Source organism: Notolepis coatsorum, assembly GCF_963971535.1.
Source record: "Notolepis coatsorum genome assembly, chromosome: 2".
NCBI classification, from domain to species: domain Eukaryota; kingdom Metazoa; phylum Chordata; class Actinopteri; order Aulopiformes; family Paralepididae; genus Notolepis; species Notolepis coatsorum.
The window spans coordinates 177,913,593-177,931,942 of NC_140166.1; the positions used below are offsets into that span (position 1 = coordinate 177,913,593).

At 45.5% G+C, this 18,350-nt stretch overlaps 1 protein-coding gene across 1 annotated transcript in view; it reads right to left on the reverse strand.

Moving 5' to 3' along the window:
• The window catches only part of prdm5 (PR domain containing 5), a 103,657-nt gene that overhangs the window by 58,419 nt on the left and 26,888 nt on the right, over positions 1-18,350 (reverse strand). Inside the window, exons 4-6 of the mRNA XM_084307632.1 lie at positions 1,637-1,805; positions 1,072-1,249; positions 232-321 (exon numbers count right to left, since the gene is read on the reverse strand). Of these exons, the coding sequence (XP_084163758.1) occupies positions 232-321; positions 1,072-1,249; positions 1,637-1,805 (437 nt within the window). The remainder of the gene's footprint in view (positions 1-231; positions 322-1,071; positions 1,250-1,636; positions 1,806-18,350) is intronic.

Below are 18,350 nucleotides of genomic sequence, written 5' to 3' on the forward strand. Positions count from 1 at the left end.
TAGGGATTCACATTATTTTACGGCTGTGCATTGTTATGCATTGTTGTGGCATAATTGTGAAACGTGTTTAGTCCCTTGTTTGAGCCGAATCTGGGTTGAACATGATTTGTGGATCTCCCTCTGGTGTTGTGGTCGTGGAATTCACTGACCTTTGGGAAGTATTTCGACATGTACATGGGTACCTTAGTGGTGTATTGACCTGGATGAGATGATGTGAACATGCCGTCTCACCTGGACTCTGAGCTGAAGGTGTGGTGGCAGAGCGAGCACTGATGTGCTTTGGAGTCTCCTGCTGGAGGCGACTCAGAACAATGCAGCACGCTGTGCAGAAGGACGCAGAAGTCAAATAGCAACAAATCCGAAGTCCAAACTGAAACAAATGGGCGGCCTCACTACCAAGAATAAAACAAAGTAGGAATGGAGACATGTTCTCATTCGCTAGTCGATCGATGTATAGTGAATATATAGGAATTATATAGTGATAAGAAACGACTCTTTTATAAATGAATAGGAAATGAAAGGTATCTAGTATCACATCACAGGAGGTGCTTTAAGCACAGATAAAAGTACAGAAAAAAGTAGAAAGCACAGATTTAGCCAATAGGGAGGTGTAGTGGTTACGTCATTGCCGTTTTTCGTGTTCCAATGTATTTCCCCATTGCCCATTTCTAAATCGCCTCATTTAAAACAAATAAAGCATTAACATTGGCATGGTGTACCTTTCTATGCTTATTCATCCACAATCTATAGCTCAACATGAAAATATTCGCAATTAATCATTAAAAAAAATCACGAAATTTTATTTCGACCAAAAATGTTTAAACAATAATGTTAGTGATAGAAGGGAACTCATTTTGTGCAAAAATGGAAAGCTTTTCAATTTCCATGCGGCAGAATTGTTACAATAGCCGATAATCCATTTTCCCAATGATAAATCCCTATACGGGTGGAACAACCAGTGACGTCAGACTACACCTCCCTATTTCAGAAGCACTAATTCCCTAGGCAGAAGAAAGCCATACTGTATGTAATAAACAGGATTAGGTGAGTGCCATGACAGCATGTACGTACTGGCGCTGTAGAGCCTGTTTGATGGGGAACTTTTTGCCACAGCTCCTGCATTTGTACTCCTTCTCCTCCGTGCTGGGCCTCTGGTGCAGGCTCTGCAGGTGAGCCGCCAGGATGTCCTCGCTGGGGAAGCTGCTCTCACACAGCAGGCAGGGGTGGTCCTCCTTCTTGATCACCAGTTCTGGAACCATGCGGGAAACACACACACACACACACACACTTCACATGCAGCTGAAGTCACACTGCACCAGTGAGAAAGGCAAGTGGATTCTCCGGTTCACCTCTGGTTTTCCAGGCCATCATTGTAAATAGTAATTTGTTTTTTATTGATCTAATAAATTGATTGATTGATTAATTGATCTATAGAAATTAGTTTCTTCTTGTGATTTTCTTGAAAAACAATACAATATAAAACATTTGTACTATCCACACAAGATAGAAACTTTCTCGCCACCCCAATATACTATAGCGCCATGTGTGAGCGTGTAACAGTGTACTATATTATATATATTATGTATACAAGTAATGGAGTAGTCACACCATTTGTTGACAGTCAAGTAAGTCATACCCATTTCAACAACGTGTTTGGCCTCTTTGCTGTTCTCGTCTTCATCTTTGGCAACCTCCTCCTCTTCTTCCTCCTCCTCTTCCTCCATATCACTGTCCAGATAGCCTATCAGGAGCTCTGTGTCTGTATCGATGTCATCCACTGCAAGGTAGAAGATATTCTCACCATCCTGAAGGAAAAAGGAAGACATGGCCGTTATACATTGCACTGAATCTAAACGTGGGGTCCTTGAGGGGGGTCCTTGGGGTTCCAGGAAAGATTAGGAACAGTTTGATTTCAGTATTGTTTAATTGACTAGAAATCAGCCCCAATGAGGGAATGTGTGATCTTTCTTTTATTTTTTCTTTACTAAATTCAACAGTTTATAGTGCCACCTTCAGATGTAGCATGCAGCCAATTAATGGTAATAATAATAATAATAATAACTTTATTTGTATAGCACTTTTCATACAGAAGTTGCAGTTCAAAGTGCTTCACATTACAACAGTAAAAAATACAGGCATAAGCGAGCATGAAAAAGATAGAGAGGTAAATCACAGTGTTTCACATTAGGATCTAGCATCCCAATAGGTTCTCTGTTTACAGTTTCATTCAGTAATACAAATAATAAAAAATAGTTTAAAATGATTCGGTTTAAAAATAGTCTAAAAATTATAAAATAGAACGGACATACAACAACAGGGTATTTAACATACAATAGAGCAGTGCATCAGTAAGAAGTAAAAAGTGATCAAATAGTTCAATTTTGAATTATAAAATGGAGCAGACATACAACAGGGTATTTAACATATAAAATAGTTACATTTTGGATTACAACAGAGCAGTGCTCTTGATTATAGTAATATTCAATATTCAAGGGGCTAGATATATCCCTCTAGGTAGACCAAAGTAATAATCTTTCAATGAAGATCATTTGTAGATTTCCAGACAGTTCATGGATAAGAATATATGTTTTAAATGTTAATATGATAACAGTGAGATATATCATCTTGGTATCAAAGTTATGGAACAACAAAATACATCAGTAGTCTTATCGGGGAAGAAAAGTCCTTGAAAGTTTCCTTTGTTGTAGGGATGAAACAGATACTGGTTTTACTATAAACCACAGTCAAATTCCTGACTTTTAATAGATATTCTCACCATCCTGAAGGAAAAGGGAAGACATGGTCGTTATACATTGCACTGATTCTAAACGTGGGGTCCTTGAGGGGGGTCCTTGAGGGGGGTCCTTGAGGGGGGTCCTTGAGGGTTCCAGGAAAGATTAGGAACAGTTTGATTTCAGTATTATTTCATTGACTAGAAATCAGCCCCAATGAGGGAATGTGTGATCTCACTCCATCTCCCCTGTTATCTCCTCAACTACAGGTATGGAATTCTGAATGTGGTCATTTCTAACAACAAAGATCTTACCAGTAGGACTGCTCAATTATGGCAAAAATCACAATCACGATTATTTGGACTGATACTGAATATTAAACACGATTACTTTGAGAGCATCATATGATCTGAGAACATAATATGACGATGACTGAATTTGTTTCATCTTCTATAAGTTACCAAAGACGTTTCAAAATAACTGGAGAAATGTGCCATGGCACCCTCCTCCCTCTCAACTCGAGCAGAAACTACACAGCGGATCACACCGCTGTGAAGTACGGGGGCATTTACAACGCAAGACTAAATTAGAGCGCCACGGCATAATAATCGCTTTATCTCAATGATCTTGTATTCATGATCGTGGGAAGCCAAAATCATTGGAAATTTAAAATCTATGAATATCCCAGCGCCCTAGGTCCCAGAGAGGAAATGTTGTCAAATAGGAGTCTAATGTGTCTCAATTTGGGGGTCTTTGACATGAACAAGGTTGACACTTCTTTTCATTTGTGTTACAATATAGTAAATGAGGATGGAGGTTGAAGGCTGAAGGTTGAACTCATTACACTCAGACGGCAGTCTGCCGAGGGCCTGATTAAGGTCAGAGGTCAAGAACTGAAACCCCCTAAAGATGTCGTCATTAACTTTCCTATCGTCGAAGGTCACGCTAATAAAATCAAAGTGTCGTTTTGCTTTAGTTATGGGATTCTAAATATACATAAATATTAATTTAACAGAGGAAAGCCACACAATAAATGTCACTGTTGATGGAGCACAGAGCCCTAACGCACGTGAATGACCTTTAAACAACCAATCACTTTGGGCATTTGTGTATTAACGGAAGGAACGAGGCCACAAGACCTCAAATGTTCTTTTTCTGCTTTTTCTCTTGTGTTTTTTTCTTTTTTCTTCCATGAGTGAAGAATCTCTTTCTATAGAAGGAGAAGTCTTGCCAGAATCGGTGTGCTGTGGTCATAAAATGTTTGTGAGAGCTCTTACTCCCAAATGAGGTTTAAATTCGACTTCAGACCTCTTGGGTGTGAGAACTAGACTTTATGACTCTACAAAATCAGAGCCCCATTCATTGGCAATGGAGAAGCCCCAGTTATTACATCCAGGTGACATCACCAATTTGAGGGTTTTAGGACAGAGTGGAGCATGTTCACACATACCGACTTAACTGTAACATATGCAAATTCCTAAAATGGGCAGCCTTCCCCTTTAATTTCTTCTTTTTTTTGTTTTACTAAATTGCCACCTTCAGATGTAGCATGCAGCCAATTAATGGTAGATATATCTATAGACGGGGCGGCGTGGCTCAGGGGTAGAGCGGGGCATCCAATGATCGAAGGGTTGGTGGTTCGAATCCCGCTCAAGCCCATGTCCATCCCACTGCCGTTGTGTCCTTGGGCAAGACACTTAACCTACTTGCCTCGTATGAGTGTGTATGCATGTGAATGAATGTTGGTGGTGGTCGAAGGGGCCGTAGGCGTTGATTATTCGCCACGCTTCCGTGAGTCTGCCTCAGGGCAGCTCTGGCTGCAATTGTAGCTTACCACCACCGGGATGACTGTGTATGAACGAATAATGGACTCTGTGAAGCGCTCTGAGTCAGAGAAGAGCGCTATATAAATCCAATCCATTATTATTATTATTATTATAGACCAAAGTAATAACCTTTCAATGAAGATAATTTGTAGATTTCCAGACAGTTCATGGATTAAAATATTTTACACAAATATTAATATGATAACAGTGAGATATATCATCTTGGTATCAAAGTTATGGAACAACAAAATACATCAGTAGTCTTATCGGGGAGGAAAAGTCCTTGAAAGTTTCCTTTGTTGTAGGGATGAAACAGATACTAGTTTTACTATAAACCACAGTCAAATTCACGACTTTTTATTATCATTATAAGTGCATTTGATTACCGCGCTTTGAAATCCTCACGGTTTGTGCACTAAGTAATAACAGTCTCCCTGCAAGGAGACGCAGGTGCAGCGCGCAAGGCTGTTGTGCTTCAATACAACCGTGACGGAAGACAAGCGGCCAGACCCGGCAGCATGGGCCCTGGTGATAAAAAAAATATATATATATTAACTTCTTTTTTTTCATAGTCGACTGATAGTCGACTATCGGCTAATTTCGGCCAATCAAAGTCGACTATCCAAATCCTTAGTCGGGGACAGCCCTAGTGGGCACTGATGTCAACAACAACACTACTGAAGCTAGCACAGCACTCTGTGAGAATTCGTTTTCTACCCTCAAGAACGTCTTTACAGAACATCGCCTTAGTATGCTTCATCGACGCAAGGCCAATTTAATTCAGTTGGCATTTGAGAAGGACTTAACAAAAAAGTTCAGGAATGAGTGGAGGGACAGTGTTTTAAGAAGATTTCACTCTAGGCGGTCAGGTGGCGTAACAGAGATTGCGTTCGTCACCAAACCCCGGAGCGGCTAGATTCGCCTGTTCGAATCCAGCTCACAGCTCCGGGGGGTTGTCACCAGCTTGGCTGGCCGTTCACACTAATACAATTGGCAGTATTAGAGGGTGGGAGAAGCTGGTGGGGTGGGTCTGGGTCGTTGTAAACAGCGACTCCTACAGTTCGGTCGGGGCGCCTGCTAAGCGCGGATAAGACTTGAGTGGGATAGTGTGATCCTTCCACACACTACGCCCTCTCAATGAGAATCCGCGCTGCCAGGTGAAAAGAAGCGGTTGATTGGCTGGACGTGTGTCGGAGGAAGCACGTGATAGCCTCCACTCTCCCAGACCGACTGTGGGGGGTAAGTGCGCAGCGACCAGGAAGGGGATTGGGAATTGGCATAACGATTAACATTGGGATGGGAGAAAATCGGAGGAAAATGGAGGGGGAAAAAGATTAAAAAAAATAAAAAATAAAATAAAAATCACTCTGTCCCCAAACGCTGCTTGCCGCTCTACTAATGATGGTGAGTAGCCTGTGGAGGAATTTTGTTTGCTTTTTTATGCACCTTATTTTTGTCAGTTTAGTTCAGTTTGTCAGTGAATTCAGAAGTGTTGAATAAATGGAGACTTTTCAAAAATATAGAATAGAATAGAATAGAATAGAAATGTATTATCCTGAGGGAAATTTGACACTGCAAATCACTCAACATTAAACATTTAGACAGAACAAGTCACAAAACAGGACAAGAAGGCCCTACAGAGAGTGGTACGCTCAGCCGAGCGTACCACGGGTATTGCACTACCACCCCTGCAGGTCCTATATAACAAGAGGTGCAAATCCAGAGCCTGCAGAATAATGAAAGACCCTCACCACCCCAACAACAGCATGTTCAAGCTGCTGCGGTCAGGCAAACGCCTGCGAACACCAGCAACTAGGACAGAGAGACTTCGGCTCAGCTTCTTCCCCCAGGCCATCAGAGCCTTGAACACAGAACTCTCCACACACAAGCACACATGAGCACACACACAACACACACACTGTACACGCTCACACTCTAGCAGCCACTTTAACATGAGCACACACACACTCATGCTGTATACGCTCACACTTATGGTCACTTTACAAAAGGAAAGGTCACTTTAAGAATAGTATAACTTGAGATTGTATAATATAGCATTGTATAGCAGTGTACATAAAGACCCAGTGCCTCTGTTATGGTTTGTAACCGACCCCAATCGCACAACACAAGACAGGTATGAGAGTAAGCCAAGAACTGGGCATTTATTGAATACAACAGAAAAGCGGCACTGTCCCTTTAAGGGAGAACACAAGAATACTAGAACAAGGAAAAAAGGGCAATGTGCCTTTAAGAGGCGAGCAGGCTAAGGGGAAGGCTAAGGGAGAACACAAAATACTGGAAACAAGAATTAGGGAAAATTGGCACTGCGCCTTTAAGAGGCGAGCAGGCTAAGGGGCTAAGGCTAAAGGAACAGGGCCAGGGCAAAGGACAGGGCAGGAACAGGGGCACTGGAGAGGGGAACAGGGACAGAGGCCCGCGGAGGCGGGCTGGAGACAGGGACAGAGAGAACAGGGTTAAGGCCTTGGACAGGGCGAGGGTCAGAGCTGCTTACAGGGATGGAGTAGGAGCGCGCAGGCTAGAACGTCTGGAGTGGGGCGCGCCGGCTTGGAGAACGCGCCGGTTCGGAGAGCGCGCCGGCTCGGAGAGACGCATCCTCCCGCAGAGAATTAGAGAGCGATGCGCGTCTGGAGTGGTAGCGCGCCGGCTAAACGTCTGAAGTGGTGCGCGTCGGCTTGGAGAACGCGCCGGTTCGGAGAGCGCGCCGGCTCGGAGAGACACATCCTCCCGTAGAGAATTAGAGAGCGATGCGCGTCTGGAGTGGTAGCGCACCGGCTAAACGTCTGAAGTGGTGCGCGTCGGCTTGGAGAACGCGCCGGTTCGGAGAGCGCGCCGGCTCGGAGAGACACATCCTCCCGTAGAGAATTAGAGAGCGATGCGCGTCTGGAGTGGAGCGCGTCTGCTGAAGGAGCGCGTCTGCTGTAGGAGCGCATCAGCGCGGAGTCTGGAGTGGTGCGCGTCTGCTGTAGGAGCGCATCAGCGCGGAGTCTGGAGTGGTGCGCGTCTGCTGTAGGAGCGCATCAGCGCGGAGTCTGGAGTGGTGCGCGTCTGCTGTAGGGGCGCATCAGCTGTAGGAGCGCATCTGGCGCGGGGTCTGGAGTGGAACACTGGAATACCTCCCGTAGAGAATTAGAGAGCGCAGTACTGTGTCCCACTCCAGGCAAACGGCGACAGGTGGCGAACTGAAACTGAACTAAACTGACAAAAATAAGGTGCATAAAAAAGCAAACAAAATTCCTCCACAGGCTACGCCGGAGATGAAACAGCATCCAGAATACAGAAACAGATACAGATAGGGAATCTCCCGTAGGAGCTTACAGATAGAGAACGACCCGACAAGGACTGGGGGGGAGATCCAGGTATTTAAAGCCCACTGGGGCGCTAATTAGAACACACATCAGGTGCGTGATGGTAATTGATACTTGACTAGAAGAGTGTGTTCGGCACGGACCAATCAAACACATAATGAAAGATAGTCCAAGGGTGTGGGGAGCTGAAGAGCAGACGAGAGTAAACGAACGCGAGGGTGGGGGCTAGAGGTGAGGAGACAGGGAATTAAAGGTCCAGGGAACAGGAATTAAAGGTCCAGGGAAGAGGCGAACCTCACAGTAACGACAACGCGAGGGTGGGGGCTGGTGAGGTGAGGAGACAGGGAATAAAAGGTCCAGGGAACAGGAATTAAAGGTCCAGGGAAGAGGCGAACCTCACAGTACTCCCCCTCCACGGGAGCCACCGGGCGACCCAAAAACACAGACAGAGGGGCAGGGGACATAAACAAGGCAAAAAAACAAAAAATTGGGCCATGCTAGCGGGGAAGCTACACCAAAGTGGGGCTAGCAAAGGGACAGGGTAGCTGAGGGGTAACTAGGGTAGCTGAGGGGTAACTAGGGTAGCTGAGGGGTAACTATGGTAGCTGAGGGGTAACTAGAGGAGCTGAGGGGTAACTAGAGGAGCTGAGGGGTAACTAGAGGAGCTGAGGGGTAACTAGAGGAGCTGAGGGGTAACTATGGTAGCTGAGGGGTAACTAGAGGAGCTGAGGGGTAACTAGAGGAGCTGAGGGGTAACTAGAGGAGCTGAGGGGTAACTGCCAGGGCACTGATAGCTACAGGGCCTATGCTAGCTGTAATGCTACATTAACATAGAGGCTGCGCTAGCTGCCGGAGCTAGGCTAGCAGACAGGGCTGGACCAGCATGAGTGAACAAGCTAGCTGGAAGGACAGTCCTAGCTGTGGGGAACTGACCTTGCTAGCTGAAGGGGCAGTCCTAGCAGTGGGGAAACTGACCTTGCTAGCTGAAGGGGCAGTCCTAGCAGTGGGGAAAACCGACCTTGCTAGCTGAAGGGGCAGTCCTAGCAGTGGGGAAACTGACCTTGCTAGCTGAAGGGGCAGTCCTAGCAGTGGGAGAAACTGACCTTGCTAGCTGAAGGGGCAGTCCTAGCAGTGGGAAAAACTGACCTTGCTAGCTGAAGGGGCAGTCCTAGCAGTGGGGAAACTGACCTTGCTAGCTGAAGGGGCAGTCCTAGAAGTGGGAGAAAACTGACCTTGCTAGCTGAAGGGGCAGTCCTAGCAGTGGGAAAGCTACACAAAAAGTGGAGGCCATGCAGAGGGACCGGGTTAGCTGCCTGGGCATGGCTAGCTACAGGGCCTATGCTAGCTGCAAGGGCTGCATTAACAAAGAGGCTGTGCTAGCAGCCGGGGCTAAGCTAGCAGACTGGGGCCATGCTGGTAGTAGAGGCCTGGCAAGCTGCAGGGGAGCTAACGAGGCTAACAGGGAAGCTAACAGGGGAGCTAAACTCAACATACACTGTCTGTGCTGGCTGGGGTCGTCGACCGGTCGGGTCGTACTGTTATGGTTTGTAACCGACCCCAATCGCACAACACAAGACAGGTATGAGAGTAAGCCAAGAACTGGGCATTTATTGAATACAACAGAAAAGCGGCACTGTCCCTTTAAGGGAGAACACAAGAATACTAGAACAAGGAAAAAAGGGCAATGTGCCTTTAAGAGGCGAGCAGGCTAAGGGGAAGGCTAAGGGAGAACACAAAATACTGGAAACAAGAATTAGGGAAAATTGGCACTGCGCCTTTAAGAGGCGAGCAGGCTAAGGGGCTAAGGCTAAAGGAACAGGGCCAGGGCAAAGGACAGGGCAGGAACAGGGGCACTGGAGAGGGGAACAGGGACAGAGGCCAGCGGAGGCGGGCTGGAGACAGGGACAGAGAGAACAGGGTTAAGGCCTTGGACAGGGCGAGGGTCAGAGCTGCTTACAGGGATGGAGTAGGAGCGCGCAGGCTAGAACGTCTGGAGTGGGGCGCGTCGGCTTGGAGAACGCGCCGGTTCGGAGAGCGCGCCGGCTCGGAGAGACGCATCCTCCCGTAGAGAATTAGAGAGCGATGCGCGTCTGGAGTGGTAGCGCGCCGGCTAAACGTCTGAAGTGGTGCGCGTCGGCTTGGAGAACGCGCCGGTTCGGAGAGCGCGCCGGCTCGGAGAGACACATCCTCCCGTAGAGAATTAGAGAGCGATGCGCGTCTGGAGTGGTAGCGCGCCGGCTAAACGTCTGAAGTGGTGCGCGTCGGCTTGGAGAACGCGCCGGTTCGGAGAGTGCGCCGGCTCGGAGAGACACATCCTCCCGTAGAGAATTAGAGAGCGATGCGCGTCTGGAGTGGAGCGCGTCTGCTGAAGGAGCGCGTCTGCTGTAGGAGCGCATCAGCGCGGAGTCTGGAGTGGTGCGCGTCTGCTGTAGGAGCGCATCAGCGCGGAGTCTGGAGTGGTGCGCGTCTGCTGTAGGAGCGCATCAGCGCGGAGTCTGGAGTGGTGCGCGTCTGCTGTAGGGGCGCATCAGCTGTAGGAGCGCGTCTGGCGCGGGGTCTGGAGTGGAACACTGGAATACCTCCCGTAGAGAATTAGAGAGCGCAGTACTGTGTCCCACTCCAGGCAAACGGCGACAGGTGTGCAAAGACTGGCACCTCGTCTCACGCCGGAGATGAAACAGCATCCAGAATACAGAAACAGATACAGATAGGGAATCTCCCGTAGGAGCTTACAGATAGAGAACGACCCGACAAGGACTGGGGGGGAGATCCAGGTATTTAAAGCCCACTGGGGCGCTAATTAGAACACACATCAGGTGCGTGATGGTAATTGATACTTGACTAGAAGAGTGTGTTCGGCACGGACCAATCAAACACATAATGAAAGATAGTCCAAGGGTGTGGGCTGCTGAAGAGCAGACGAGAGTAAACGAACGCGAGGGTGGGGGCTAGAGAGGTGAGGAGACAGGGAATTAAAGGTCCAGGGAACAGGAATTAAAGGTCCAGGGAAGAGGCGAACCTCACAGTAACGACAACGCGAGGGTGGGGGCTGGTGAGGTGAGGAGACAGGGAATAAAAGGTCCAGGGAACAGGAATTAAAGGTCCAGGGAAGAGGCGAACCTCACAGCCTCATCCGTAGCTAACAGTGTATTGCACTACCACAGGACCTAGCATGTCCTACCATGCTCTGTAAAAACTCATGTACATATACCGATATGCCCTACTTTGATTACTTGTATTATTGCACAATGTCGTTCTATTGGATTCTTATTATATTATTATTATTGTATTATGCACAATCGCTGCGGGCAAGACCCCCCGCATTTCATTGTATACTTGTATGCCGTGACAATTAAAACTCTTGACTTGACTTGACTTGAATAAGAATAACAAAACAAATGGCCTAAGAATAGAATAAAATTAAATAGAATAAAAATAGAATAAAAGATACAGTAAATAAATACAGTAAAAATTTACTGAAGTCTACAGTAGGTGTAATATTGCACAGTGCTGTTAAGTAATAGTCCAGGAAGACGATCACGCCGCCATATTCCTTTTGCCAAAGTATAAACAAAGTCTCAAGCGAACGCCGGTGGTCTCGCGAGAGGTTAAGCGTTGGGCCGTGACGTCAGAGGAGTCACTCCAAGCTGCACTTGAATGCACAGACTGGAGTGTATTCCGTGATAACACAGCCAATATTAACGAATACACTGAAACGGTGCTTGACTATGTCTGTACTCTGGTAGAAGAAACAATCCCCTCCACCACAATTAAAATCTACCCAAATCAAAAGCCCTGGGTAGACAAATCCGTCCGTGAGGCTCTGAAAGTGCGCACATCAGCATACAACACCGGGCTGGAGACAGGCAACATGGAAGAACACAAGATGGCAAGATACAACGTCAGGAGAGCAGTAATAGAGGCAAAACGGCGTTACAGGGATAAAGTTGAACTTCAGTTTGAACAGGCTGACTCTAGAGGCATGTGGCAGGGCCTCAGAACAATGACAGATTACAAAGGCACCTCCCTCAAACTGAACAGTGACATCTCCTTAGCAAATGATCTCAATTCCTTCTATGCGAGGTTTGAGGCTGTGAATAAAAACACCAGCCTACAAACCACGGCAATGGGGGGGGGGGGGGGGGGGTCTGCTGATGGAGACTCAGTGTTCAGGGTAACAGAGCATGAGGTGAGACGGATCTTTAAAAAAGTTAATATCAGGAAGGCAGCAGGACCGGACGGCATCCCCGGCCGCGTCCTAAAAGTCTGTGCCGACCAACTGGCCCCGGTATTCACTGACATCTTCAACCTGTCCTTGGAACAGGCTGTCATCCCCACCTGTCTGAAGAAGTCCACCATCATCCCTGTACCCAAAAAATCTACGCCCGCTTGCCTCAACAACTACCGCCCTGTAGCCCTCACCTCCATAGCCATGAAGTGCTTTGAGAAGCTAGTGAAGGGCTACATCTGTTCCTCCCTCCCCATCAACCTGGACCCTCTGCAATTTGCATATCGCCCCAACAGGTCCACGGAGGACGCCATAGCCCATGTGCTGCACACAGCAGCATCACACCTGGACAAGAGGCAGGGGAACTATGTGAGAATGCTGTTCATCGACTACAGCTCAGCATTCAATACCATAGTCCCCTCCAAACTCATAGCCAAGCTCAGGGACCTGGGCTTGAACTATGACCTCTGCCAGTGGGTCTTGGACATTTCCTTACGGGCAGACCCCAGGTGGTAAGAGCAGGCAACTGCACCTCCTCATCCATCACGCTCAACATAGGGGCCCCCCAGGGCTGTGTTCTGAGCCCCCTCCTCTACTCCCTGTACACACATGACTGCGTAGCACAGCGGAACAACAACACCATCATCAGATTTGCTGATGACACTAGTGGTGGGCCTGATCTCTGCCAACGACGAAAGGGCCTACCTGGAAGAGGTAGAGAACCTGTCACAGTGGTGTCAGGAGAACTGCCTCTCCCTGAACGTCAGCAAAACAAAAGAGATGATTGTGGACTTCAGGAGGTCGGGGGTCAAGGACTACAGCCCCCTCAGCATCGACGGGGCACCGGTTGAGAGAGTGAACAGTTTCAAGTACCTCGGAGCCCACATATCCGAGGATTTGACATGGACCACACACATTGACAGTGTTGTGAAGAAGGCACGACAACGCCTCTACTTCCTCAGGCGCCTAAGGAAGTTCCAAGTCAGTCAGAAGATCCTTAGGAACTTCTACTCATGCACAATAGAGAGCATCCTGACTGGCAACATCACCTCCTGGTTTGGGAATAGCACTGCACAAGACCGTAGCAGACTACAAAGAGTGACACGTTCAGCCGAACGCACAATTGGAGGGGGGCTTCCCACCCTCCAGAACATTTACAACAAGCGGTGCAAGGGGAAGGCTAAGAGAATTATTAATAGAGTTGTTCCGATACCGATACTAGTATCGGAAATGCCGCCGATACTGCCTAAAATGCTAGTATCGGTATCGGCGAGTACACGTAAATTCTAGCCTCCGATCCCATGATGTAATTTATCTCCTGCCGAGTCCTGCGGAGAGTGAGGATTATAAAATGAACATGTTTTAAAGTGTGATGCTGTGTCATTTTAACAGCAGATACACTTTCTTAAATTCCATTGTCCCCGACAGTGCGGTGTGACGGGGAGCTCGGACGGGAATCGGGATGTGTTTGGCTGGTGTTATGATAGCATTAGCTGGAAAGATAGCTAGTTGGAACAACATCCGCTTTTAACGTTACATCAAATCAGATGATCGCCTGTCCTTTCTCCAGGACCTAACACTGTCCGTGACCGTCTATCAACAATAATGCACCCACGGTGAATTGTATTTAAGTTAAGTAGCTACGGACTAGCGTTAGCTGACTATTACTAACGTTATCTTAATGTCGATGCGGGAAGGCGAGCTAGGTCAGTTAGCTTAGCTTGATAACGTTACCGTGTCTAAAGTTGGTGCTATTCACATAATCCAGCAATAATGGCTGCAGACCTGCAAGCAAAGTACAGCAAGTGCCAAAGGATAAGAGTCTGAGGCGGAGTTTCAAAAGAGAATGTTGAATATTTATTTTGCATCAAAAATCACAACATGAACGTCTGCCACTAGCTTACAGACTGAATAGGGTATATCTGCAGAGCCACTGAGTAGCGAGTGCAACACCGTTTAATGTCTGTGTGGATCATTGGAGTAGGGTATATCTGCAGTGCTGCAGCCCATACTCATTGATTAATGATACTAATACAAATCTATACAATCACCTGTTGTTGAATAAATACCATACGTTCTAGTTATTACTAAAAAACAGTATAACAGTATCTGAAAAAAAAAAAGTATAATTTATATAATTTTTTTTTTAATTTTTTTTTTATGCACTGGTATCGGATAAATATCGGTATCGGCCGATACCCAAAGCTTAGGTATCGGAATCGGATCGGAAAGGGAAAAATGGTATCGGAACATCTCTAATTATTAAGGACTCGAGCCACCCGAACAACTGCCTCTTTGAACTGCTGCGGTCAGGCAAGCGATACCGGAGTCTTAAGGCGAGCACAGAAAGACTCAGAAGAAGCTTCTATCCCCAGGCCATCAGGCTGCTAAACAAACAATAAACACTATGCAACAACCATCAAATGCACACAGCACACACACCCACACGCACACACTCACTTAAACAAACAACACACTGCAGCACCCACTCTCCACACTTTAGATCACACAAACACACTTTATATTTATTGATAAAGGATTTGCACTACAACTCGTACACCTACTGTAAATTGTACCTAAATTGCACCTCCTCCTATTTCTGCCTTGCACTATATAGTATTGTATATTAGTACACTACACAGTATTGTATATTATATGGTAACTCAGTTACGCCTATTCTGCATCGAACATTGTACATATGTCTATACTGAACACTGTGACCTCGTTTTTTTTTTACTTCTAATTTACATGCTATACTATGTTATTTTATTTCATACTTATCTTGTCTTGCACAGTCTCTGGAGCGTAACAGTAAGAAGCATTTTGTATAAAAGTATTCTGTACTTCTGTATGACAACTATTAAAGAAACTTGAAACTTGAAGAAACTTGGTAACTGTCACTCTGTGCTCAGCGATGCAGTGAGGCACAGTGATGCATTGTATAGTCTGATGGCTGTCGGAATGAAGGACTTCCTGTGCCGTTCAGTGCTGCATTTAGGTAGTGTGAGCCTATACATGCTCCTCCTGTCAGCCAAGTCTCTGTATAGTGGGTGGGAGGGGTTTTCCCTGGTGACCTGGAGCTTAGCAAGGTTCCTCCTCTCCGCCACCCTCGCTAGAGTCCAGCTCCACCCCAACCACGCTACTGGCCTTCCTGACCATCTTATCCAGCCTGTTTGTGTCCCCTGCTCTCAGTCCGCTGCCCCAGCAGGTCTGTTATATATATCCGTTCAGTCTGTTTTTTATAAGTGAATGTTCTTAACTCTTTCAGTGCCACGCCTGGTTTTCCGTTTTACCGCTTGAATGCCACCATCGACGCCAATGTTAACGTTAATATCGCCTAATCTATGTTTTAAATTATGGCTATGTGTCTAATCTGCCCATCGCATTATCAAATACTATTCTCCAGTCAGTGCTGTGAAGGCAGATTGTTTTTTTATCGCGTCGTTTCCGTTTCAGAGCAGTTAGAAAAGCCCCCGTTTTGATATAAAAAAACAGCTCATTCTGGAGCATTCTATGAAAATCGTCTTTTAGTGGAATATTCCACAACGTTGATATTCGTCTGCCTTTTTATGAATCGTTTTCAAATAAACGCTAGATGATCAATATTATACGTGCACGCAAGCACATTACGGCCGCGCACTGATAATCGCTCCGTTGATTTCCTCACGGACTTTTACAGTGAAACCGAAAGAGGACATTTCACAAAACAGCTTATAACTTCATCAAACTTACTCTGATTATCCTAACACTGATAACATAGAGTCCTTACCTGACATCAGATGGTATCCAACTGGTATATTCCAATTCCTGATCACCATTCGAAAAAATCGATAAGTGTATGGATCCAACGCGATACTGTAGAACTCCATGATCAACGGGGATCTGAGGTTCCAGAATGAACTGTGGTAACCCCGGCTGGATCAGTGAACTGGAAAATGTGGAGTACCGGATTTTTTCCCCCATTCATTTTCATTGAGTCCATTCCAAAATCACTTATGTCATCTGGGAGACGACAGGGGGCGCTTTTTTCCACAGTGATCGTCGGCGCCCCTCGGCTATACTCGGGTAGGCTCGGGTGATGCAATAATTTTTCAGATCGAAAAAAAATAAAATAAATCAGCGAAATCTCGTGAGTGGCACGCAACCACCTATAAAAAAAACCGAGAAATCTCGTGAGTGGCACTGAAATAGTTAAGAGAGAGAGAAATTTGATTTTTCAATTGCCTCTCTGCTGTTTAGTTCAGCACCGTGGGCAGCGCCAAGCAAGCCACAGCGCCGCTGTCCCAGCTGAAACGTATAAAAGGAAACCTGTGTTGAAAAACCATTGTGCCCCCCCGAGAAAATTGTATGCCCCCCCACTAATTTGTTTCTGCAGCCTGGTCTGCAAACGGCAGAATTTTCTCAGCCTTCGAGGACTTAAGGTGAGACCTCCTAATAGGCAAAAAAATAAATGAATAGATATTACTATGAAACTTTCCCAGTTTGTTATGTACATAATAACTAAGAAAAAATGAATAGCAAGTGTTCTGAGATTTTACCTTTATATATGCAAAATGGACGTTACCTAATTAAATATGCGCTAATTAACATATATCGCCAGGATAGACATCACACGTTGGATGATGCCAGATTAAACTTTTTTGTTTCATTATGTTGACACATAACACAATTAACTTTTTACAGAAGGGATTGTGGCTATGTCTTTTTATCATCCCATAAATCAGGAAATGCTGTCAACACTCATAGAAATAAATTTTCGCCAGGTTTTTTGGTATAAATGTACTATAAATCAGGCTATGAATGATATTAGGGCTGACCTTTTTTTGGAAATCGGAGCTTCGGGGCCGAGCTTCGATTTTAATTCGAAGCTTCGAATTTTTTTTTTTTTTATTTAAATTTTTTTTTATATCTTATGTTGTGGGACTTGTACAGCACTTTCGTAAACGTTGTTGTTTTTAAATGTGCTCTATAAATAAAGTGGGTTGGATTAATTAATTAAGTAGCCCCTTTCGTGACTGTGACGCAGCCAACAAGGTTTCACTCGGCTGTGTGATTTAATTCAAGGTGGATCGCTGTTGTCGTTTGAACAACTTCAGATTTCATGGGAACTACCAATCCCCCAAATCAAGAATGTTTAAGATGAATGAAGTAAGATTTTGATTATTTGAAATATGGCCTGTGTAGACTAAACTATGCACAGAATTATGTCAGTCTACAAGGTCCGGATTCTACATGGTCTGGCAATGTAGACCTTGTAGACTCCACTACAGACCAATATCAGTGAATGTTCATGCATTTTTAGGAAGGGCAACTTCCACAAAAAAACAAAGAACTCACCAAAACATCTCAGTAGCACCTTATCTAAATGTTCTAATTTCATATATGGAGATTCATATTTATTTATGTATTGCATGCATTTCTACATTTTATTTCCTATTTTGTTTATTCATCCCAGTATCTTTCTTTCTTATGTGTGGAATTCTACAAGGCAAGTAGGTGTATATGTGTTTGAGGATGATATCCTTCAAACAGGCAATAGTGATGATATAATTTGGGCAGTGCTGAGCTGGGTTACTTTCCTCCAGTGTATTTGTCCCCCGGCCCCACCCATGCGCGCACACACACACACACACACACATTTACATTTACATTTAGTCATTTACAGTAGCTGACGCTTTTATCCAAAGCGACTTACAAGTTCTGTACGACAAGACAGCAACTCTATCAGCTGAGTAACAATGTTTATCAAATTGTTGCGTGTTACAGTGTAGGTTCGTTTATTAGGACAAGTGCATGACAGTAAGGTTTTTTTTTTTTATCATTTCAGATAATGGTTGAAGAAGTGAGTCTTTAGTCGACGGCGAAAGATTGGACGGGATTCGGCTGTCCTAACTGGGATGGGTAGTTCACACACACACACACACACACACACACACACACACACACACACACACACACACACACACACACACACACACACACACACACACACAAATCGAAGTAATACAAAAAAAATAAAAATCTTTTAAACTTCGATTTTTTTTTAATGTTCGAAGCTTGTGCCATCGAACGAAGCTTCGAAGCTTCGAAGTATTTAAGACAGCCCTAAATGATATATCAACAAACCCCTTTGTAAAAAGATGCAGGGAGGATAGGAAGACATTTGGAAAGTATGGTGTGTGTAGGTGCTAGGGAAATGGGATATTTCATCTCTTGCGTGAAAGAAAACTCAATTTTG